Source organism: Pungitius pungitius, chromosome 11, assembly GCF_949316345.1.
Source record: "Pungitius pungitius chromosome 11, fPunPun2.1, whole genome shotgun sequence".
NCBI lineage: Eukaryota > Metazoa > Chordata > Actinopteri > Perciformes > Gasterosteidae > Pungitius > Pungitius pungitius.
In genome coordinates this window covers 6,426,489-6,452,685 of record NC_084910.1, presented here as the reverse complement: position 1 = coordinate 6,452,685, position 26,197 = coordinate 6,426,489, and the positions used below count along the sequence as shown (strand labels likewise).

At 45.2% G+C, this 26,197-nt stretch overlaps 1 protein-coding gene across 4 annotated transcripts in view; it reads left to right on the top strand.

The window, feature by feature from the left end:
• Positions 1-26,197, top strand: part of LOC119197296 (intermembrane lipid transfer protein VPS13B-like) — a 265,877-nt gene that overhangs the window by 66,534 nt on the left and 173,146 nt on the right. For all 4 annotated transcript variants that reach the window (XM_062565592.1, XM_037453487.2, XM_062565593.1 and 1 more), the window contains exons 18-19: positions 2,635-2,769; positions 3,484-3,663. In XM_062565592.1, the coding sequence (XP_062421576.1) occupies positions 2,635-2,769; positions 3,484-3,663 (315 nt within the window). The remainder of the gene's footprint in view (positions 1-2,634; positions 2,770-3,483; positions 3,664-26,197) is intronic.

Sequence of the window (26,197 nt, the reverse complement as noted above, 5' to 3'; positions counted from 1 at the left end):
TGCCCTCGCTTGACGAGTAACAGCACCACACACATTCACTCACTCATACACTCTATTGCACGCAGTAATGCACACATGCACGCACACATTGACTACAGCACGCACATACACACAGGCTAATGCGTCTTGCATACATAAACCAAATTGAATACCACTGTTAAGTCGACAAACTACCCACCCCTGTGTTTTCCTCTCTTCCTGCATACCCCACTTTTTTTATAGTCCAACAGCTGGACAAAACATTGTCCAGAGCCCCCCCAGGCAAACACCAACCACCCCAGCAGGTGCACCGTGCCCTTTAGGACATCGACGTGGGCAACGTGGGATAGTGATACCCCTAGTTCCAGTTATCAAAGAGCAAATAGAGCAGGGGGAACGGCCCCTGTTGTGTTGCACATTAATCTTGCACTTTCAACATCTCCATCTTTGCCTGAAACCATGAAGGGCTCAAGGGAGCAGCCAGCGTGTGTGGAGGCCTACTCATCACTGCTTCAACCACTTCTCCTGCAGGCCAAAGGGTCACTGGATCTGGATATGTGCTCTCCACTATATTGTGGGGGCTTTAAGGGTCATGTGTTTTTAGGTTTACTGAGAAACACTCGATAATAAAGCCAAATGTCTGGTGCAATACTTTTATAGCATATGTATGTAAGCTATACTGTTTCCAGGCAAGGCAGCCTAGCTTTATGGAGAGCCTATGTCTTTCTCTATCTCGACCTCAGGTTCTGGATCTCGACCAAAAAACCCAAATGTCTCTATATGCATAATCTAGCTTGCAAGCCTCTCTAAAAATTACCAATATGGTCACTATTTGTTCTGAAAAATCAGTTCAAGTTAAGAACATGGCAAAAAAGCCACATGTGTGCATGTAGTAATGCATCATTGTGCTGCACTGCTGTGTTTGACCTGCAGATACATTAAGGGGCAGGCGGGGGGACAGAGAGAGGGTTATTATACATCCCCATCTTCCATCTGGGCTGATGGAGGGCCTCTTAGACAGCAGGTGAAGAGGTTGCTGGGTAATTTGTCTGGGAGCGAGAGGAGGGAAGTCTACGCTTAGGCATTTTAGCAATTGGCAGTAATTCCTTAGGTTAAATGTGCTGTGTGTCTACTTGAATCCACACTGCCTCCAAACTACTAATCCAACTAGCTGATTGGGAATAACATCTGCAAACAGAAATACGATATGCTCATTTTTGTGTTAAACAACCTCAAGTCAAAATGTGAGTGGTAGTGATTTGAGCGGACATAGGAAAAGGGGGAGGAGATAAAAGGGGGGCTAGAGTTATAAATAAAAGAGATAAAACGAAATAAATAGAAAGGAAGTGGGTATGAAGAAACGGTTTCCTAATAATGAACCTGATGTGTTGTCATTAGGCAGCACAACCCTGGTGTCCATCTACATTGCTGTATTGCTGTCCACATTTTACTAGTGAGCTCCTCTTTGTCCCCAACGATCGGTCTCATGAAGGAAATGAAGCGCTGTGGGCCTAAGAAAGGGGCCGCACTGTGAGAAGCGAAGCCTCACTGGAACAGGTGACGAATGTTTTTAGATTAGATTAGATTGATTTTATTGTCCCGAAGGAAATTTGTCTTGGTGACGTACAGTGTCAGCTGTTTAGAAAATACAGACAATAGCACAGAGCAGATACATTTCACACTGCCCCGTCGTAAAAACACACCTGGTGTGGTGTGAGACAAAAAGATAAAAATATATATAAATAAATAAAAGTCTGTGTTGCTTTAATGGACATGGGGACGAATGAATGCTCTCTCTTTAAGATTGTAGCAGGCGATGGATGGGTCCTCGTTTCCTCTCTCAACAGCCATATTAACACTAGACAGCACAGAACTTTAAAGCATCTTTTAGCCGCCATTCCTCCCCTTCCCCTTGTTATGTATGGGAAATAGTCTCTTACCATCAAAATAGCATTGACATATCATAATGACAAGTGTGACTCCTCCCCACAGTGCAACCAGTTTGGTTTTGGAAAGTTGGCAGACGGTGGGTTCTTCCACATTGTGCTGCCATGGACAGAAGTGATGATAGTAATATAATGCTGTTAGGGGAGTTGTAGTTGACACTGAGCTGGATGCTGGTGTAGCTACATTGGATATTGCCCCATCTTTATACTGTGAATGTTCTCTCTCCAAATCCAAATGCAAATTAAATGCACTTTTTTTTAATCACGCCGTGTCCGTTTGTACTCGGTTAAATAAATACACCTATTGAAAAAGAGCATTAGGTCATTAACATTTCCAAAGCATTTAGGACTGACATGGATTGTAGCCGCACTGAGACGCCATGTATAAACTTTATCATAAAATGTGCTATTATTCAATTTAGCCTTTGGTATCTGTTCATGTTTGTTCTAGCAAACTTGAACAGTTTACTAAGATATGTCAAAGTGTTGTTGTCAATACAGCGTGGTCACACCAACAGGTTGCCCTGGTGTCGGTGATATTAGCGTTCCGCAGCACCTGGGTTCTCACAACTGGTTTCTCTGAAAGGGGTCAATACCAATTAAAGACCAATCAAGTGTTAAACCGAGCCACGGCAGCAGTGTTTAAACCTCCCCGGACTGCACTTCATTTTCACTCTGTTTGTGTTTTTTTAATTTTTCTTTTTATTAGGTGTGAAGTCTCCGGGCCCGTCACCGACCCTCGAGGGCTCGGTCCAAAACCTGGAGCTGAAGCTCTGCAGCCGTGCGACGGTGAAATGTGCCTCGGGAACCGTGGGAGCCATAAAAGTGTGCGCCAGGACCCCAGGTGTGTGCAGCTGTGCTCTGTTAAAACTTTACTGCCTGTGTAGGAGGGAGAGAGCGGCACCGACGAGACTCTTCCTACTCTTTTTAAATCCTACTTTTACACACTTGACTCTCTTTCTCTCGATCTATCTTCATCTCCTCCCAGCTCTGGGACTCGCTCACTGTTTTTTTGGTCCCGGGGGCGCCGTCATTGGGCTTTAGCCATGTCCTTTGATGGCGAGGATGTTATCGGAGCTAGTGTCGCAGCATGGAGTTCACAGGCTCAAACTGCACACATGATTTAAGGCACATTGGAAGATCTATTGCAGCTGTCAATATTTAATATACAAAGAGAACATGTTAGTGGTTCTTTGTTTCAAAATGAGCAGTCAGAGGGGATGCAGGAAATAATGTACACAAAAGAAAAAAGTACTGCAGTCCATCATATTCCTGTGCGACAGCTTTACATTGTGAGTCTTTGGAATTGTCCCCAAGAACTCTGCAGTATGCCGTCTTTTACTTCTCTCTTTTTTCTATACAGGCTATTCATTTATTTGTAGATAAATGCTGAAATATATGTTAACATAGCTTAATATTTTGGGTATTCTTTTCTCTCATTCTCCTAGTTCAAGACACGCGTTTCCCTTTGTAATCCCCCGAGCAAGACCTGTGAATATAACTGTCTTCACCGGGGGAGTTTCAATACATTAATTAACCTTTAACTCTTGTGTTTTAGGTTCAGCAGATGGTGTTAAGGAGAAGCTGGTTCCTCTGATTCAGGGCCCATCTGACACCAAAGAACTCCACATGAGCCGCTGGCTCAATGAGATCCGCAAACCTGAATCTCTGCTGGCCCCTGACCTGCTGGTCTTCTCTGTTCAGGTCCCCCAGCAAGGAGATGACTGCAGGAACTCAGGTACAGGCTTACGAGACGCTGCAAGGGAAGGCATTACTCCTCCTTTCCTCCCTCTCTTCTCTTTCCTCATTGTAGATTGCTCTGTGGATTTCTGACTGGACACATCGTTGATGTGCTATTTTGTTATTGCCGATTTTCCGGTGGTGTTCGTGGCGCGTGTGACAGGCACTAATGGTCCATATTCCATCTCAATTATTGATGATCTAATCCGAGAGTCTTGGTTTGTTTGGGCCGTCATATTTTCCTTCCGTCTTTAATGTCAAGCAATGCCCCTTTTTCCACTTATTTGTTTAGTAAAGCCGATAAGCGTTTTCCACTCCCGTATCCTTGAGGCAGGGTTGGCGGCGCGGCTCTCTGCAGGCAGTACGCCTTCTCTAAACAGCAGTTAGTCTCTGTCAGCGCCGGACTGAGCTGCCTAACAACAGCTAACCACTGTGCTGATGTCCGGTTGCCGTTTGTGAGTGCGCCCTGAGACCAGGGAGTGTGTTTCTGCTGTGTGGGTGTATGCATGTGTGTCGGAGAGGGGGGGGGGGGGGGGGGATTTTTCGGTAGCAGATTTGAAAATGAATGCAGTGCTATAGTGCATGATTTGTTCGACTCTTTAGATCAGGGGTGTCAAACTCATTTCAGTGCGGCCGACGTGGGGGTGCTGGACCTTTCGACTGGACGCCCCGGATTTGGCCCACTGGCTGCGAGTTTCACATATGTGCTTTAGATGGATGTTTAACGAATACAAGTGTGTAATCTCTGGTAGTGTCTCTAGCCTGAACTGCTCCTGTAAAGCATTGTTCCATGAACGAGGACATGAATATCAGTACGTCATCACAAACCTCTCCTCCTGCACCTGTAACTACTTCTCTTATTGGGCTCCCAGGGAAGTACATGTACTTGACTGTATCTTAAAGGTGAGTCTCTTCAAGTACATCCTGGGCTGCTAGCAGAACAACAGGTCCGTGAGAAGCCAGGGTTGACCATGTGAAACAATACACGTCCATTACTCTGTCTCGGGCCTAACTGCACATCACTTTCAACCCAGGCCTGCAGAGATTCATAGCGTGGCCTTGACTTGCGTGAAAAGAGGCCCGGGGGCCCTTAAACATGTCAGCGCCGAAGCAGAGATAGAGCTGGCCCTCAGGTGGTTTCAAACTGTGAAGAGAAGATCCAGCTGTGCCTCAGAGGGTAGTGAAGTAAGAAGATAACTGCGTTTTCGAAGTAATGGGCTGACCAGGGACTCCATTCCACTGCTGTTTGAATTTCCCCTCCCAGCCAATCACTGCCCCATTGCTAGTGAACAGAGGGCCCAGGACACTGCCTAAAATTGAAAAAGCACAAAGGCGAAAAGCTTACATTTCATTTGCAACTCCCGGTTGGACGAAGGCGAGGATGTTCAATGAATAAGTATCCAGCGACATGAGAGTGGATGTTAAAATCTGACAAGGGGACTTCACAGCCTTTACAGACAGAGACAGATACTTTTAGGAAACTCTGAATTCTATTTAGTGCAGCGCCTCAGACTATTACTTTGATTTAGTGAGCATATTATTTCAGCAAAGCAATGGCTCATAAAAACAGTACATATTTTTAAATATTAAAACCCAATCTGAACACAAACCAGAGAACCAGAGGGAGGGAGGGAGAGAGGATGGAGGTGGGGTGGGACTGATTCTCAGAAGCACAGCATATATCTCCAGCAGATGTGGAGCAGTGGAGGCCTGCGCTACTTCTCATCACTGCCTCAGACCCCCCCCCCCCTTCTGTATTTAATGTTCTTTGTATCTTCCCCCACTCTGGCTGTGTGCCTCTTCTGACTCTTAACCTCATTTGTTGGTTTTAATCTTAAATCTCGTCTCTATCCCTCTTTCTGTTCTTAAAATATGTAGCTCTGTTCCTTTTTGAATGGTTAGCAGAGGCTTTAATTCTTCATGGCTGGTGGGATGCACAAAAGAGCAAACAAACTGGAATGAATCAAGCAATTTGAGGGAACATTTTCACTTTTCACATGTTTAGTACAAAATGCTGCAGCTGAAGCGCGCACACACACACACACACACACACACACACACACACACACACACACACACACACACACACACACACACACAGTATTTCCGCCAGAAAGCTTTTATCTGCAATATACCTGTCAGTATCGTCCGAGCTGAAGTCTGCAAAGCAGCTTGACGGTAACAATATCTCCGGACTGAAAGGTTTCTCTCCCTGAGTGTGTTGTGTCAAACACACTGATGAAGGAAAGGCCTGCAAAGTGTGTGTGCATGTGTGTGGGTGTCTACTTATAGGCCTGTGTTTTGTGGTCAGGCTTACATCAAAGAAGTTGCTCAGTCCACATGTCCCATGTCCCCGCTGTCATCCGGAGGGTGACTGGGAGCCTGTTAGACCCGTGTTAATGGAATGATGGATGCAACGCCTCATTCAGCCGCAGATGAAAGGTGGACCAGCGCCACTCCACGTCAGCTGCACCCTTTTGTGCCCACAGGGCCCGAATCTTAACGCTCGACGTTTCTTCTTGGTGATTGTGACATTTCTGAGTTGCTGGAGCACTTGGCCTCGGCATCAAACACATTTTATTCCTCCCATGTGGCTCTGTTGATCCCATTTAGCAAATTCTTAAAGTGTGATTGTTATTGTTATACACGTAGTATATCAAAAAGCTCACTCCGTAGACATGCCGAAGATATTAAGGTATACGGAGCCCTGATCATCTTTTATATTTTATTTTTCATTAGTAACTTCTGTTTTTGGTAGGGCTGCAATGTTAAATTGAGCAGTGCTGTGGGCTATGTCCTTCCATACTCAACGCATAATTTGTATTATTGGGGGGGGGGGGGGGTACACATACTCTCTGGCCAGGCTTCTTTCATGTACGTGTACCTTGCTGTTGGTGTCGGTGATTGACTGTGGTTGATTGTAAGTGGAGGGAAGCCTTTCAGTGATTCCCCACTGGTCATGTATGTGTGATCCCTGTGTTGTCTCATTTCATAACGGACGTGACAGGCTCTGGAAACTGCAAGCGCTTTCCTTATGTGTCCTTTAATTCATACCACAGGCCACTTCCTCCATGGCTTACTTTTTCCTTTCTCCTTTCTGAGGGCGCGGAAAGGCCCCATCTTCTTCTCTGGTCCCTACTGAAACACAGCAGTTAGGCTTATTGACAGCTAGTTTCTTCAGTAACAGCCAATCACACGAGTCTCTGGGGAAGACTCTTTCTATGACAGTTGTCAGCCTGATATATTTTTAGAATTTAGTAATGCTAGTTCAGACAAAACGCGCTGTCCGCCATTTTAACGGCAGCTTTCACGCACGTTTTATTCTCCGTTCTGCAGAACTCGTTTCTTTCAAATACAGCCAGTGACATCTGTTTTCTGTCTAATTGTTTACCAGAGAAAACCAAATTCCAAAGAAAGAAAAAGGAAGAGATTCGGTCGGGTGGCTCGGACTCTTGGTGGGAGTCCCCATGCACTTGCAGAACCCCTCCGTATTCAGACCAATGTGTTTTCATTCAGCGGATTTGAGGTTGGAACATTCTAATAAATTGAACACAATTAAATGCGTGGGTTTTAATGCACAGGAACTGAGCATTTCCGCTTTGAGCGAATCCAGTCTTTCCAAAGACGTAGAGCTATTTGATATCAAGCCATTAACCCTTTGCATCACAACGCGACAATCTCAGATGATTTCTCCTAATTGAGCAGCTGTCCCAGATAAAAAACATTTGGGCAGTTGCACCGAAACAAAATTGTCTCAAAATGTTTCTTTTATGGCCCTGTGAATGAGTAGAAATCAATGGCATTATTAAGCAAGGGGCAGGGCGGTAAGTGAGAGGTTTGACTTGTTCACAGAGTCACAGGTTAGTCCTCTACATGGGAGGAGGACACCAGGAGTCATGTCTGTGTTCACGACTGGTATTAGATCTATCAATTACTTGTGGATTTAATCAGAGTCAAGCAAAGTTCACAAAGACCAGAAATTCTTGGCTGAGTTATTCCAAGTGACCTGAGTGTAAATGATCCTCACCGTTAAAAAGACAGCTTGATCATCTCGATTCCGGGATAGTGGCTGGCTGAGTCCACTACATGTCATTTGAATAACTACCCTCCCTGGCTCGATATTAGGCCTGACACTGCTGATGGATGGGAAAGACTGAGGGGGCCTCGGACGGGGCCAGTGTGAGGGAGAAGAGGGGCCAGAGGGCGTGTGAGGAGCTGGGGTCTATGCCCAACGTCAGGGCGAGCAGCAGCCTGCAGGTGTTTCCCCCCCCCACCCCCCAGCCCCCCTCCACCACCAACACCCGGACTTGTACCAGGGGAGGAGGGACCAGCGGGTCGGGTGGGCTTTGTGTTCACAGAGAAGACAAAAAAGTGGGAGAGAGTGAGGGATAGCATGTGTTTTCCCCAAGCACGCCAGCAGCTGCGAGACAATGATTTATGCTTTTCTCAGAACTCTGGGATCTCAAAATGTTACATTTAATCAAGTGCACTGAGAGCAGAGCAAACGTTAAAGATGTTCCCCATGAAGCCCTCCAGTTTTGATCTCTTTACCATTCCACAGGAGCTGTGGGAATAGGGGAACAAAGTGATCTTTAATCTTTAATCTTAATTTAAACATATTGGAGGGAGTCATGAAAGCTACATGGAATTAATCCTTGGAGATTTCCCCTGGCACTGTAATACTAAACATATTTTGTTCCCTAATAGATATTAAAGCTGTTTTCTCATCAATTACCGTTCATATTAGACAGATGGAAGCAGGAAAATGTTCCAGTTGGAAGTTATATACGGAATTAAGTCTGCTTTTCAACGCTGGACAACTTTGTTTACGCGGTGACATGATTAATTGGCCGTTTAATAAAGAAAACAAAATATGTTCCCACTGGTAGTTAGTGTCAATTCTTACACAAATTCACCAACGACGTATGTTTAGAAACATCTGTCTCAGCATGTATCTATATAAGTGTGGGAGACCTGTCCACTGCAGTCAGAAACAGGTGTGATCTTACAGTACCCTGGGCCCGTGGACCCAAAGACTAATGAGAGCAGGTGGGAATGAAGCGCCACCTGACTTTGATCAGACCCACACACACACACACTCATGCTCACATGCGTATGCTTGGAAAGGCTCGCCATACACAATCTCCCCGCCTCCTCTCTGAAGAGGCTGCCTGTGAGCGGGCTGCACCGACACCGTAGATGGGGTGTGAATTCTGGGATCTCCCCTGGTAGCCTCCTCCATTACAATCTTTCAAAGGCCTGCCGTGCTTTCGTACATCCATCTATCAAGCTCCTTTTCCCTCCTTTGCATGTGTTCACTCACTCCATTGAGTGTTAAATCAACAGTCTGGCTTTGTCTCAGGCAGCAGCTTGATGGCTTTAAGCTGCTTGCCTAAACTTTCTCTGGCGGATGGAGCTGGGGTAGACCCAATGCTACTAAAAATACATTCATTTTACATCCTTGGGAGAAAACACATGGGGAAATAGCGTGAGTTAATCTATGTAATGTGATCATCTTTGTAGCAGTTGGCAACTGACAAAAATGTATGATATTAAAAATATGAATACATAAACACACCTAGCCTAGCAAACATGAATGAAGAAAAAAATGCAGGTGCATGAAACCGGACCGTTGGCGGTTTTTCCATTTGTTTATTTGCTTCAGCACTTCATAACTTCCTCGAAAGTCTGTTTAATCTTCAAGGCAGCCGCTCTCCTCGTGTCTCGTCAGTCAGTGTGTGAAGCGGAGCAGGTAATGCAGAGATTAGACCCGAGGGAACCCACTCAGAGCTGGCTATTGAGGTCAATCACGGCCCATTACTGGAGCTGTTCATCTGTGAAATGTCGGGCCACTTAGGCCACTCTCACAGTGCTTAAAGCCCGGCTGGAGTGTGAGGCTGAGGGGCAGGGCAACGACTGGGGCCGAGGCTAGAGACGAGGGTGACCGGGCCAGAGCTTACCCCTCATATTGTATCATTGCTCTCATCAGTCATTTCACATCCTTCCTGAGAATGATTGTCGGTTTATCTAATTTGCATATTCTATATGGACAGAGGTTGGGGTTTGTGCTGGAGAGTAGATGGGGGCAAATTAGGCTTTAATGATCCCTAGATAGGAAAGTTGTTCATAGCAACACTAAAGAAACAGGGGACACCCAAAAGAATATATAAAGAACTAGGACTGTCAAGATAAACGTGTTAATCTATGCAATTAATGTGGCCGAGATTAATGCAACAAAAATATTTTAGTGTAGTTAACGTACCTTTTGTTTACTTCCGGTTTTCTAACCCGTCCGGAAGTAAACCAGAAGTTGATTGCAGAAACGAAACTGGCGCTAGCTGCAGTCAGCTACGTCGGAGAAAGCAAGTACGGTATCAAGATGGAGAGAGCTTTTGTGCATTTTTTGAGCATTGGAAATACAACCGAGGCGCGACATACAGCGGAGAACCGTGGAGAGGAATTCCTCCACGTGTGAAACAGAAGGGGGGGTGAGTGGAAAATGGACCACTTAAAGCACTGCTGTGCTAAGCTAGCTGCTAGGCTAAGCCAGCTAGCTAGTTCAACATGTGCCCCCCGGTGAAATTCTCCCTCCAAGATGACAATTAAACAAGTGTCTAAAATACACATTTTCTAAAGTGATTACTTATTATTTAAAATGAAAAAGAAGAAAAATAACATTGTAACAACAACATTCATTAATTGCCATTAATCGAGATGAATGAATTTGAAAATGTGCAATTAATTTGTTAATTTATTTTGATCTATTGACAGCCCTATAAATAACAAATTGCGAAAAGAGTATCAAACATAACGGAGCTAATGGCTAGAAACGCCAGGACAAATACTGTAGCCATGAATCAATGAAAATAGTGGTGGTAATAGAGTGGTTTAGGCCTACGGCTGACTGCCGCTTAGGGAACACAGTGGTCCAACTGCAGGCTTTTTCTGCTAATAGCTGTCGAAGCTAGCATCACGCTGCTGCACGGTAGGAAATTGACATATTGTTTAGTTGGCAATTTTTGCCCCCACCGGGCATTTTTTGAAACTTGTGAAATAACGAATTGACACGTATTTTTAAATTGAGTGCTATGAGCGCCTTGCAAAACTGGGTGGTTCTCTTGTCGTCTTCCTCCACCCGGAGCTAATCTATCTTCCATTTTTCAATGGTTGATGGGTGCGATGGTGACTGAGACTGGATTTACTCTCCGTGCACTCACAGGTCTGATCAAGAAGTGCTCCATTTTTTCTTTAACATTTGATTTGCAAGATCATTCAAGAGAAGCGAGAATCAAAACATTCAATGCGACTGGACCAGGTTATTACAGCTACGATACAGATGAACTAAATCGTAATTATTGTTAGAGGAGATTATGGCCCTTTTTTTTGCCCTTCTAGTGACGTCGGCGGCAAAATTATATTTCTTGGGGGTAATTTTGCCCTTTGCTCTTGTGTATTTCTGACACTGCGCTGGTGTGTAAGTCAGTCAGAACGTCAGAGTTGAAAATGTAGCCTTTGAGTGTGAAGAAAGGTCATTCTGGGTTATGCTCTACTTCTAAAAGCGCTTGTCCATGTCGCTTGGAATGGGCGCTTGTTCACAGGGGAAGAGAGGAGAAGAGTTTTTCAAAACGGTATTAGCTGATTGTCTTCGTTAGGAAGGGCTCTAAAAAGAGTCACACAATACGTTTAAAGATGCCATGCATATGCTCAACCCTTTCAAGCCATTTTTACATTGTCCTTCAGCTTTTTGCAAAATACCCAAATAAAATCTCTCTGCAAAGCAGCTGACGCGCCATCTGCTTACATGACATAATGTTGTTGGTCGGACCTGAAGCTGAGTTTCCTTAAGAACGCTAATGTCCCCTCTATGAAGGCCCAGTTGTTAGATCATCAGCAGGCCTCTTTTACATGGCAGCATCACAGCTGTAGGTGGGATAAGGATCATTTCATTGATCGACAACGTAGAATCCATCATTGGCCAGACTCGACGGTCCCTGGAAGCCATCACAGAGCAGCGAAGCAGAATCAAGTCCGGTAGTGTTGTGTCGCGGGGACAACCCTCTGAACAGTACCTTCATCAAGGTCTGTCACCTAAATGCTGCATTGAGAGATTCAGAACGCCTTTTGTTGCTGCAAGAGTTTGGCTTTTTAACTGCGTCGTCCCCACTATCTATTCATCCATTGTATGTAGCCACTGCTTACGCTGTGGTGTGCATGGCATTTGCGTTGTTGGCAAATCTGACCCTTTTTGTTTTCATGATACTCCCTGTGATTTGATCATTGACCGCGTTCTTGGCTTTTGATGGCCCTTGTTGTAATCTCAAACTGCCTATAAGACGTTGACGGGGTTGTTGTGACATCAGACATGTCACTTGTGGAGGAGAGACCCCCAAAAGCACACCCTGGGATATGGTCTGTTTGACTCTAAAACAGAGGTCACTAACTGGCGGGCCGCGGTCCGGATCCGATCCCAGAGGCTGTCCCATCCGGACCTGGAACCAAAAGCTAAAAACAGACTGTTGACAGCGCTCCAGTCTTTAGGGTAGTAGGAGAATGGCTCTCACACAGCTTTAACATCCTGGCCGGACAAACTACAGCTCAATTCTCCCACTAAATATATATATACACATATATATATACACTCGTATAAGTATTCTATTAGACTTAACATTTTAAAATGTATTTTTTATAATAACCAGAGACCATCCAAATGTGACGGCAAATTTAAGCATTTGAAGCACTTTATTTGAACATTTTATTTTATTTTTTAAATGTAGCCCTACTAATTTAGTTTTTGAGATTTGTATTATTTATATATATTTTTTAGTGTTTACATTTATAATTTGCTGAGCCTGTCGCAGATGCAAGAGCTCTCCTGTATTTTGCAAAATGTCTTGATTGGTAGCAGATGAGTACATGATCAAGACACCTGAAGCCATCTCCCTCTCCAGCCTTTCCTTGCATCTGTGCTTCTCCTCTCGGTGGGCATACCAGACATGCCCGCCCCTTGGTTACTCAGCAGTTGGGAAATAGTATGTAGCTTTTCAGCTACTGGATGAAATGCAATTCCCAGGGCACCCTGGTCCATTTCCCACCAAGGTGCAGTTCATTTTTAATGCTTGTCATTCGTGAAGGCCAGTTCATAACTCAAGTTCTATATGCTCCCATCATTTTAAATTCCCGTGTGAATGCAGTTATTACAATGAGTAATTACAAGTTAAGCTCTGTAGTGAGAGAGAGTCTTTTCCCAGCTGTATCTTTTAAAGTTCATTCATTCATTATTAGTAAGTAAAGAAGCTGGTGTGGTTTCCAGCTGAAACCCATAGTACATGTAAGTTGACTGTCTGCTAATGGTGACAGTGGTAATCCCAGCTCCATACAGGCTGTTTACACACTTTATTCCATTGTCGGCTGAGTAGCAGGTCATTTTAGTTAACCTTATCTAATTAAACGTTGTCAGCGGATCAAAGGTTGACACATTCCACACCGCCGGATCAAACGTCGAGCAGCGCAATCAAAACAATTGGCTTCCCCCCGGATCACCTCATCAGCGGCTGGGTGGTGTTTTTTTCTCACAATTAGGAGGGGATCACGTCCAGACCTCAACACCATCTCAATTAGTCAGAACATTCTGTGTCAGCCATTGGAATACACTCCAGTCACTTCTGCTCATTCTTCTCTTATGTTACCGTTGACAATTGTGTAAAATAGCAAATCATTCCACATGAGATACTGATGTCACGGATGTTCTGTTTCAATGCCTCATGGAACCATACAGATGTGCTGATGTGACAGGCGCTCTACAGCCCTGCTGGTAGAGACAAGCATTGGTGTGTGGTGCCTCCCTGTTCGGCACCACTTACTCTATCAGTGCCACGGTTTCTGTCTGTCAGCCATGCTTCTGTCTCCCATCTCTTCAGTATTAGTGAGATCAACCAACAGCTCCTCACGTTATTAGAAGCTGGTTACTGATTCATACTCTGCCAGAGTCCCACCCAGGTTAACCGAAGTTAGAGAAGATGCTAAATCGGCAGTGTTGAAGCCCGCTGGCTTCAGTTTTCTGTGCCGGTAGCCAAACCAATATGTGCCTCGCCGCTTGAGTGGCCATCAGAAAACACGCGGCGGGCGTGGGAAGGGGATAAGGGCCCATTAGCTTCTTCACAGCTCAGCTGCCGCGGGGCACCTCCTCCTCCCTTGTACCTCGGCCCTTTCCATCTCCCCCTACTCCCACGGCTTCCACTCCCCTCCTGTCCAGCGCTCCGCACACATTTTCCCAGGCTGCGAGGTTTGGGCATATCAGTCCTGTGTTCACACAGCAGGCAAAAGATGTAGCTCTTCCAAAGAAAAACCAGCGCAAAAGAGCAAATATTAAGGTGACACGAGTTGAAATGCAACGTAGGGGTAAGAAGGGATCAGAGCTTAGATTCTTGGAAATGTCTTGTGACCAATGTGTGTATTATTCCTGGAGCACTGTGTTAAGACACAATCCATTAGGCTAATGAAGCTGAAAGCGGGGATGGGGCTGTGGTGGAGGCTGTGGCCGGGTGGCAGTGGCGGCGAGGGCGATTTCTCACAGAATGAAAAAAAAAAGGCAAAGTAATTAAGAGAATCAGCCAGTAGGAACCAGACCGGGTTAACTGAGGCACAGTCAAGAATGGAATGTGACACAAGCTTCACTCATGTTGAATTCTCACCATATGGCTTACTCTTGCACACTCGTATACACACACACGGAAGACTCTCAATAGTACCAATTACAAGGTTTTTGCTTCTTTTTCCAGCTTGGCTCACGTTCAAACTCCAATAAAGGAGCACAGTTTAGCATCATGTGTTTCTGAAAGATACATAAGAGACGGCCAAAGCATCTTTTAGTATTTATTTCTTCCTATGCAAAATCTGCTGCGAATGGTCCCGGTGACAGAAGGAACAGCTTTTTCACTCCACCGGCCCATGTTCATCCCCTTACTGCAGAAGCAGCATTTTCCAAAGAATCCTTCTTTTAGGTTTCAAAGTCTGAGAAATGATTAACATCATACAACCCTGCTCATTAACTATCTTGCTAAGTGAACTTCAGCTTTCCTCTGACTCAGAATCTCAGCGAGGCAAATCTGGGTGAATCTGCATTTATCTTTCTAGCTGTCCTCATATTTGAACCCTGTGAACCAATACACACATACATTTAACAATATGACAATTCATTTATGTAAAAAATGTGGACGTGCACTGCTCCTACAACGAGGAAATGTGTCCTTAACACTTGCCAACTACTGTTAGACGTATACAGTGGCATGCTCCAACAGTTGGACAGGCATGCGGCAGTGAGCAGGTTAAGACTAACGAGGGCTGTAGATATCCAGATCTACCCTGGCAGGTTCAGCTCACCTCTGCTCTGTGATGGCCAGAGGCAGCCTGCTTTATGTCCCCCTGTCACACCACGAGTCAGTGCCCCTCCTGTCAAAAATGACTGCGGAAATGTGAAATGGAAGAAGAAAAAAAATATATATCTATGTATTATTTTTAGATAATTAAAAAAATATCCCTGCTCAAAAACCTTTTAATACTACATATAATTCTCTTTTTAATATTACCTTAGGGTTCTTCTTTTCAATTCATGAAAAAAACTTTAGATTGTTAATTCAATTGTTTGATATTGTATCATTTTTGAGTAAATCCAAAGATGTGATGTTCTTTTTTTCTCTCACACACACACACACACACACACACACACACACACACTCACTCTTAAATAATATTGTGTAAGTGGTGTCATTGTCAGTTGTGTCCTTTGCATTCTGATGCAGACCAGGTCCAGATATCTTTGCTAGACCCCCCTTCCTCCAGTCACCACACCCCTTCACCCTCTCTTCTTCTCTCCCCTTTACACCCCCCCCTCCATCACCCAAATACAACTGCTCTCAGCCCGGTCATTCACCCTGCACCCGGCCCACGCCTCACCCCACTTAACCTTCACTCACTCTCCTGCCATGTTGGGCAGGAATGTTAATGGAAGCTGTCCATGTGAACAGATCTGGATGGTCCCATCCAATGGAAGGCTATAGTGACAGAGGCTCTGGCCCAGAGAGAGTTATGGTGTCTCGGGTGAGGAGAGCATCCTGCTCCCTTGGCCCCTTTAGCCTCTCCTGGTAACCTGAGCCTGGGTGTTTCTGACGGTCTCGTGACTGGTCATCTTCAACCCAAATCAACTTTTATGGCCACTTTTCATTCCCCGACTCTGAGCACTACTTTTTTTTTTCTCCCTATTTTTTTTTCTTACTTTTCCACCCTTCTCTCCCTCCTATATTACGCAAAGTGACACTTGCTAATTTGTAGCTCCTCCATCTCTGTTTACATTTCCTAACCTCGTGCCTTCACGCTAACCTGTGTTTCCAACATATCTGTCACTCCGGCCTTATCGGCAGCATCGGCATTCTGGGGGTAACTGACGCCCTTTGCTTATCCGGGATTTCCCTTATTTTCACAGGAAGAGAAATAATAGGGCCAGAAAAAGAGCTCTGCCCCAAACCAAAAGGTTGTGATTAAGTCGTGACTCATAAACACATTTTTGTCCGTCCAGATCTCTGTGAGATCAGACACGGGGGGGGGGGGGGGGGTGGGGGGGATGGAAACCGACCTGGTAACACACTCATTACTGAAATTAATAAGGAAAACATTTTACCCTGAAACCTGACCCAGTGTTTTGAGAGCTGTGGCTAATGTGTCCGTACCCACAGTGTGTGTTAGCTTAATCAGCTTTCAGACTGCACAAGCTGTCTGGACTGGGACGGGGGTTAGACACCCTGCCTAGAGGGGCTACATCCTCGCTTCTGTGAGGACTTGTACAGCCAGGGACCAGGACTCCACAGCGAGGGCCTGTTTCTCTGGTCCGCCCGTCATAGAGAGTCGAGGCCCCTGACGGTGGTGAATGTGGTTAAATATGTGTCCAAAGGGGTACAGCTGGCCAGTGTTCGGATATCATACCCGCTTTTTATTTGCATGTTCCGTGGGTTGATATGAAGCCCATGAGTTGAACAAGGGCTGATCTGGCATCAAGATGTTCAAGCATTTTCTGTTTTCTGGGGGTGGGGGCGGGGGGTGGGGGGCATAAAACCCCCTAACTCTGGAGGAACACTGCCCAGTAACCAGCAGGCAGCTAATTTATCTGATTGAAGGCGAGATGAAAGCAGCAGGGTGCACTTAAAGCCCCCTGCTGTTGTGTGCCTGTGTTTTTTTGTGCGTGTGTGAATGCAAGAAGGATGGAAAGTGTGTAGGTATTTTGTACCCATCAGCATGTTAAACTGCTGCAGATGGTAAGAGTTTCTGCTGTGCTCCCGTTGGTCAGTAGCACCTGGGGGCTCCCAATGTGCATTCATGGCTCCACTAAGGATGGTGGTGTGCCTTCTAGTGATTATGGGATTTCTACTGTGATGCATTGCCCACTGCTGTTTTACAAGGGAATCAACTACTAACTAACTCAGCATCACAAGGCAGAGGGTGATCTGAATGTGTGTGTTGGATTTCTGATCAAGTGAAATAATTATGGGGCCTGCTAGAACTTTAAAATGAACAGAGTTGTTCTGAAGTGCCTTGTACTAGTGCTTTAGGAATCAGGAAACATTTATTACCAAAAGATGTCAGACGGCGGCTGGCGCATAACAGCAGACAGTTAGACAATAGACATTAAGACAGATAAGACAACATAGTGCAGGAGGAATAAAATATAATGCTATGGGTTAGTATATAAGGCTTTGGGTTCTTTTAAAACATTTCATTTGAGTGCTTGCCTTTTTCATCAATTCTGTCATTTAAAATGTTCTATAAGTTTTGAGCACACGAGTGGCCCAGACTGGTCTGAGGTCATATGCAAGTAGTCCACTAAAGCACTTCATGTAGCTTAACACGTCAATTAAAGACTTTCCTTCAGCATAGGACATATGGGGCAGGATACATAGCATTACTTGAGCGTTAATTATGCCTTACACTTCTGATTTACACAGTTATGTGAGGTGGCATGAAGTCTGGTGACTTCCATGTGATCTTTGTGATTCCACCCCCATTTTGGAAAATACTTTCATCTGACTTGAGACCTAATGGTATCCAAACTATCATGGGATACTGACACAACATCGTAAAAACAAAGTAAATTAGCATGACAAGGGATGAGCATGGTGGGGGTGGGGTTCCTGTTGCAGACTGGAGAGGGGAGGAAGCTGTGTCAGCTGATTGACTGCTGAATGAGTCTGCTCTGTTTTAAAGTGTCACTGTGAGGCCTGGTTACGGGCAGAGGATCTCTGGCCAGGTGCACACACTAAATCCAGTGAGATGGATGACTTGTTCTACATGTGTGGTGGTGCTCTTCATGCAGTAGGCCAGAACGCACGGGAGGCCTGTTGCCTAATCCAGAAGAACCCGCTCAACAGCCCTGAGATGAGGGTAATAGAGTTTCAGGAAACACACTCAACATCAGTATGCATGGTCACTTTTGTACGACGTAAAAGTCTAATTTTATAATGTTTGATGTATTCATAAATTTCCTCGCGCCAACACAGGTTTCCATTCATAATACGGTTTGAAGATTGTAAGGCAAACACCACCTCTGGTGGATTCATTGGGAATCCATCCGTGAGTTGACCCCCACCATGGTCCATATTACAGTGCAGCATGAGTTAGAATTATTACCCTCTGTCAGGATAACTTTAAGGCTTTTGCTCTTTTATCCCAGCTATATCAGCACATTGATCTAATCCTCATTTTCCCCTCTGATTAATCGCCATGTTTTGTGACTGCGCCGCTGTCCTTTCGGTAAACTTTGCATACTTTTTGCATGTCGTCTCTTCACCACTTGTTGCAAATCATTGAAATTTAAAAGGAAAGTCTCACTATTAGCAAATGCCGGCATGTTCTCTTGTGGTGAAAATCCTGGCACAGAAAAGCCATTGTGCATTTGGTGCATGTGTCTTTGTTGTTTCTTGTTAAGTTGTCCAACATTACAGGATCGTTGAATCACCCTCACCCTTTCACCTCCGTCCACGTGTGATAGACAGACTCCTGGGCCCTAAACAGGCGAGGCAGTAAAGCAACGTGAGACCATGCGGAGAGTGTGGAAGGTCCCCGTACTGAACTAATAAGCCCGGCTAAGCTGTAAGCCGTCTGATGGCCAACACTCTCCCACCACCTCTGCCACCTCCGACGTGTTGGAGACGGCGTTTCAGCGCCGCTGCTCCTGGATCCCTCTTAGCCTCTGGGCCAGTCAGTCAGTCGCCCTGTCAGTCCAATCCGCCCAGTCCATCAGTTTGGTGTAAGAGGCTCTTTAATGCGGTTGATTAACGTGTCAAAGGTCGAGCTGTCGTGCTCTTCCACAACGTGTAGGGGGGGGGGGGGGGTGGGACTACAGAGCAGACGGGTAGGGTGACAGAGTGATAAGAAGCAGAATGGGGGGGATCGGGGGGGACCTTATCACCAAGTCACATGGTGGATTTATGGTTCAGGCGGACGTGGGAGTTCCATAAAGCGCTGTGTCAAGTCCTAGAGGAACCTCTAATGGTGTAGACCAGGACCAACAGACCTCAGGTTACAACATTTATCACCTTCATCTAAGTATTAAAAGGCCTTCTCCCTCACACGTTCTACGTCACATCTTACAAATCTCTTTTTCCCATTTCTTTTTTTAATCATTGACCCCCCATAATGTAGTTATTTATCATCATCATTATTTCATTGATTGATTGATTGATTGAAGCATTTTATTTCTTGAACATGTAGACATTAACAAATAAGATATTTAAAAAGCAACGTAGACATAGCCCACAAAATAAAATGAAAAAGTCACCTTTTGTTCAAGAAAAGGAGTAGAGGGAATCTACTACCCCTATAGGGGTAGGGAATATCATCAAAACGACTTATTTTATCAACCTTGATGTCATCCATGTATTTCAATATTTTCTCGACCGTTTTTCTAGGAATAAATATAATTAATATAATATCTATAATATGATAAATCAAGAATAAAACCTATTGGATTGTTGGATGCCATTCATCATGCTTTCAGTGAAAAGTCCCAAGCATGTTAGAACAAAATAAAGCTATTATGCATTGTAAAATGAAGATGAGCAATTGACAGGCTAGTAACAAAAGGAGAGGTGTAGTAAAATAAAGGAGTATGTGATAGCGAGCCCTTACATAGGCACATAGGTGGCTCTGTCCTCACTTATAAAAGGGATGTTTGATGACGGCTTGGTGGGACACTTCCCAGTCCTCCAGCCTTGTAACCCTCTCACCTCTGATGGTCTGTCATTCTAGCCCCCTGCAGTGACAAGCTTACACTGCTGTTCACACCTCTCTTATCACCCTCCAGTCCTTTTCTGCTATCGGAGAACTTCACAGGAGCTTTCTCTGTGGACCAGAGGCCACTGAGCCTGGAGCCAGAGGTACACCAAGTGTAAAAGAGTGGCTTATCTGTAGATTTTCCACCATCAGTTAGAACCCACGCATTGATCTATTGTTTTAGAATTCAGGGTCACCACGATATGCCTGCCGAAATCCTGCGTGATGCAGTGTAATCCGTGCGGACCCTGTTGTGACACCCAGCAGATCCGCTCAGCTGGTGCCCACACAGCAGCAGGGGTGAAGGTGTGGGCGCGAAGCTACCGAGGGTCACTCCGGAGACAACCCCCTACCCTCGTTCTAGGTGTGAGCGCCGGGTCAGCCGTGCCAAGGGAGGGAAAGAACAGCATGGAGCAGCAGGGTGCTGGAGACGGCTGTCAGACACGCAGACAACACGGTGACGTGGTCTCACTCCATCGGCCGGATGACGGAGCACAGCTTCACGCCCGCTCACCTCTAACACGTCATATTTGTTGAGAGGTCGTCTCATTCATTTCAGTTGGAGCCTCCCTCAATGTCAGACAGTCCAGCTCAACACCACCACAATGGATTTCATGAGGGGGGGAGTTATACATGTTTATATAAACTGGACTGTGTCCCCTGCCCCATCCACACTGTTGGGTGGAGCGCGCTCGGGCCTCTCTGTGTGTGTGTGTGTGGGTCTCCGCTTGGCCATGTGTGCTCCACATTGTTGCCGTGGGTTTGCCCTCTTGCTGGCTTCCACACAGGCAGGGAGGGCAGGAGAGAAGAGTGCAGGGGGAGGCACAGAGATGCGCCATGCATCGGGGAGTTCGCTACGGGGGGCATCGGGGCAGACAAGCAGGCTGAGGCACCGGGGGTAGGATGGGTGTCGTTCCTGAGATGGCATGAGCTGCAGCGGAGTGTTTGCTAGAAAAGCACACAGGCGTTAAACAGGGTGGAACGAGGATATCTTTGTGGTAGAATAGGAAATTAGACTTCAAGTTTCCTATTAACACTTTTTCCATTAGCGTCTCCTAGAGATATTCAGATTCAGCGCTGCTATTTGTTTTGTTTTGTGGAAAAAGCCAGGCAGACGGGCGTGGAAGCCATTACACAGATTAAGATATAAGGGGAGCTGTGGGACCGTCCAGGAGGTCGTGCAAAAATCTAGCCGGCGGCTTAGCAGTAACGTCTCTAGGCCTGTTTGAGAAAGGGGTCCCTGCAGAGACACCAGGGCGCCTCCTCTGGGACCTGTGGCTTCACTGGGACAGCTCTCTGTTGTTTGTGTGTGAGCACATCTGTGTTTCAGCCGTTCAAAGGACAGCGCTAATATATTTAGTGCACTAAGATCTAAATGATCATATTGTTTGGTTTGCTGGGATGTTGGGCTCCAGTCAAGAAGTGGAAAGGTCAGAGTTCTGTTAACTCTAGGGTTATTTGACATCTAGATCCTGCTTCCCATTTCAAATGAATCCTCCAGGTGGGAGTTCGTTGGGTGGTCTTTAAAAAGGACTTTTTAAGCAGCTTTCTTTTGTTTGACAGTCAGTGGCCTTAATCTTTAGTGTTATTTCCTGCTCTCTCTACAGTTGTTTATGTGCCATAACCATCCTAAACTATTTTCAGACATCGGTCACATTACTTTACCGCTTGTTTCCTTTTCCTCTCTCCCTCTCTCCTATTCTCTTCCTCCCTATTTTGACTATTCTCTCCTTCACCCAAACCCCTCTGTCCTTTAGCCTCCACCCCTCAGTCGCAGTCCTCTTCTTGTTCCTCCATGCCTCTCTGACCTTTTCCAGGTCCTTGTTACATCACTGCCCCCTTGTGGTGGAATGCCCCCCCCCCCCCCACTGTTAAGTTAATGGTAGACCACCTCCCCTGGGTACAATGACTGTATCAAGTAAATTATCTTGGGAGGGTTTGCTCAGCTGAGATCAAACAGACTAAATCAAATATTCCGAGGACTTTGAATTGAATAGTTATTTAATAGGGACACCAGAGGTCTGTAGGAGCGTTCATCAATGATCAGGAGTTCAGCAATCACATACATTGTTAAACATGAATATAACAGTGTCCTTTTAAAGCTAGCTCCTGCAGCAGCAGTACTTTTCAAACACATCTGTTCATGATATGATTGACAAAATGGGAGCTTGGGCTGATACAAGTGGGGAAAACGTGTTTTATTGTGAACAAAATGAACTGATGCTATAATGTTGATTTTTGTCTATTTCTCACTGGTATTGAGCAGTTTTCTTCTGAGGAAATGATGACAATATGTCATAATCTGAAGGGAATATATGAGGATATACATATATATAATATATATATATGTATGACTATGCAAAGTCAAACAGTCACAGAGTTAGCGTTCACAGAGGCAAATACACATGTGTGTTTGTGTGTGTGTGTGAGAGTGAGTGCGCGTGCAGATTGCAGGGAAGGAGGAATGTGGCCATTTAGAGGTCCTCTCCTTGACAAATAAATATTTGGTGATGACAATATCAGAGATAAGTTAAACACCAGGAGGGTAATTTTTTAGTCCAATAAACTTGATCTGTTGTGGGGGGAAGAGACATGGCCTTCATGGGAAGGGCTCTTCTATAGACTGCCAACATTTAGTTGACAAAGCTGATGCTTTATAGCAGAAGTGTCACATGACCTAATGATATATTTGAGTAATTACAGCAAACTAGGCAGGAGAGGAGGAGAAAGGATGTGCTAAACTGGGCGCACTGGGTTCAGGTGTATCTTTGTGAACTCACTCCTCCAATCTGTCTCTTTAATATTAGATTGAATCAGATTATGCTGGGTTTTCTGACCTTTTTTTACATGAATTTGTTTCGTGTGCACAATGGCTCATTCTTTTAATGCTATGAGGAGATTATAGATATTATCCAATAAATTGCACACTATAGCCACATTGAGCATTTAATCTGTGGCCTCGCCTTGCAGCTTGACAGCACGTCTTCAAAAGGATTTTGTTTTATAGAGGCACCCTTTAAAATGTTTTAATTGTTTTTGAACAAAAACCATAAATATTACACTGAAATTATCACAACTTGAGATCACAATACGGGGTTCAAAGTGAGTGCCTTTGAATTTCGGGCGTGTTTCTTTGTTCTCTGAACCAGACTTGACATGAAAGTCTGGTCCTTTGTGTATTGGGTTGTGTTCTTAGTCCTCTCCTAATTCAAACACTGTGTTCTGATGTCAGGTACACTAGCCTTTGCGCCCCACCACAATTCACATCCATCATTTGCACCCTTAGAAACAAGATATTATAATTCAGATTTATTTGAAGTAATAAAGCCATTTTATTGTTGTCTTTAATTAAACAGCAATATATACAACGTTTCTTGGGATAACTTGTTCCACTGATCTATTATCAAGGTCATTGTGATATCAGCAAAAGCAGCTTGCACATGCTTCTCCCCTTTGACCTCTTCCAGGTCTTCCCTTGAGCCTCCCATGCTGGGTGAAACATGTAAGAGCTCCAGAATGCCCTGGGACCACCTTGTGAGTCCTCCAGACCACCTCATCCTGCCCCCAGTCTTGGCACAAAGGAAAAGCAGTGGCTTGATGCCATTGCAAAATCAGAATCAGACTTTATAGAGAGGCGGGCATGTTCCCATGTATGCTGCACCGATGGCACGTTGGAGACAACTGAGAGCATTGCTTGGTTGCTCAGCCCCCTCACCACCGGGCTGCAGTGTCATGTGGGATGTACCCCGACCACAGCAGATTCTTGCAGGCATTCCCCTTGGGAGCTCCTTTGTGGTTGACAGCTATAGATGTAATCAGATGTAGTAAAGCATGTGGGGCGGGTCGCAGCGGGGTGAGCCAGCAGCTCCGCAGATCATGTCCACACTCCCTTAACTTTATGGTGGGTCGGGATGAGTGGAAACCCGAGAGGACCGTAGGGAGGTCAGTACCAGGGGACGGGGACTGCTGAATGTACAAAAATGACAGAAGTTAGCGGTAGTTAGCTGAGGTTCTGAAGGACAGAAATGCCAGGGACATCCATTTCTCTTTATGTTGCCAGCTCAGCATGCAGATGCTTTAAGAGCCATGCATGTAGTTTCAGATATTAATATTATCAGCTACTAAATCTGCAAGTATTTTGATGATCAATTCTTTGATTTAAGGAAGAACATAAAAGAATATTCAGATTCCAGCTTCTTAAATGTGCTGATTTGAAGGTTTTCTTTATCCTCTGGGAGAATAAACGGAATATTTTGAGTTGTGCACAAACAAAAACATTGTATTACGTCATCTTGGGCTTTGGAAAACTGTTCTGCATTATTGACCCTTTTCTGACATTTCATGTACCATAACATCCGATCAATGATGTGTTAGTTAGACCCCATGACGGACTGAGGGATCTTTTTGCATTAATATGTGGAACTTGTATACAGTCCTGATCCACCCATGAGCGTGTCAGAGCCAGACCTTGCATTATAAATGGGTGTATGCAGCTGTTATATACTGTAATGAAGCATTTTTAAAATGTTTAGCTCATTTTACCCAATGGCACATAAAGTAATCACTTTTCTAATGCTGACTCCTGGCCTCTTAATAACTATTGGTCCATTATGACTCAACATTTCAGCCTTTTTTTTCTACCCACAATGAACAAGCACCTCTCGTGCCCTTTCCAGATGTTCTCTGGCCCAGCAGCTGTCTTCCACGACTGCTCTGGGCCAACAGTGCAGCGCACTCTTCAGCGGTGGCTGCTACTCCAGTTGGGGGGAGGTGGAATATGTCAGATGGCACCATACCCAGCGTGCCTGAAGAGATGCCAGGGTTTATTTGAACAGCAATCCTACTTCACATATTTTAGAAAGTGTGAGAGGCGATTTATTGTTTAGCCGCGGGTCTGTCAGTGCGATTCTTATTTCATGACTTATCTGATAGGTCCAAAAAAAATAAACCCACACCTGAGCTGGGTTTATAGGTCTGCCTGACGTCAGGGCCATTATCCACAGCACGGACTGCAGTTTCATTCGCTGCTAGTGTGTGTGGGTATGTGTGTGTGTCTGGGGTGGGGGGGGGGGGCTCGCACACTTGTGTACCTTACCTTGTATTTGCAAGTATGCGTTTGTTTTCCATGAAGTGGACGTGTCCAGCTTCTACCAAGCTGGTTTCTGCCGCAGGTGGATGCTGTGCCGCCTAATGCGACCTATGGTACTACTAAGTACAATGTTACAATATAAGTCAGTTGTACTAAGTTGATTTGTTTTTGTGTGTTTGCTTGCATGCAGGTTGTTTGTACAATTATGAAATTCCCAAGTCTGGGTTGACCAAGTTTGTGTTTTTCGACACTGTTGCCTCAAATTACAAAAAATGAAGCAATCATGAGAAGAGTGTTTTTCATGGCATTTGGAGCATGCAGCAGGCTCAGTCAAAATGTTTACCACTGTGTGTGAGCGGGCCAGATGTTTGACTGCACAACGTGGTCCAGCTCTCTGCGTAGTGTGGGCTGAGCAGCCACTGTGTTTCAGAGGGCTGGCTCCGCAATCCCAGCTATAAAAATTGGCTTGGCTAGTTGCATATCTCCAACAGTGGGGAGGCAACGATTGGAAACCATGCGCAAGACCCGCCGTGGTCACGGCCTCCTCCTCGGCACCCAGTCACAAAATATGATATGGTCTCAACAATTACTGGAGAAATCTGGAGATTTAAGTAAAGAAAAATCTGAAAATAATATACCTGCACTTTGCACGCATGTTTTATTTGCAGTCTGTATGTCGGCATCAAGAGGAGTGCAGCGATGGAATAGTAGGATACCATGAGTTAGGCTGAGCATCACCTCACCCACCAATTGAAAATCATCTGCGTAGTACCAATAGGGGTCTCAGAAGCCCTTCAGGCAGCCTTTAAGCCAGGTAGGTGACATCATGCAGATGAGGTCCATGTTGTCCAACCCTACGTGTCTCAGGGTCCTGACCTTGCAGCAACCACAGTACGGGCGAACACAATCCTTTACAGTTAGGTAACGTTGACCGTCCCTTGGGCTTGGAATAAGAGACCCCGCCGGTTTGAGCCTGTTGTCTGGTCTTTATTACTCAACTCCTCTGGAGCTCAAAGAGATGACGGCTTCATCCCCACTGTTATATTAGCCCATTCACTTACAGTGAAAGTAAGACCATGTTGACGCTCAGATCAGGGTTTCAGCCGGCTTCCGGAGAGGCTTAGCT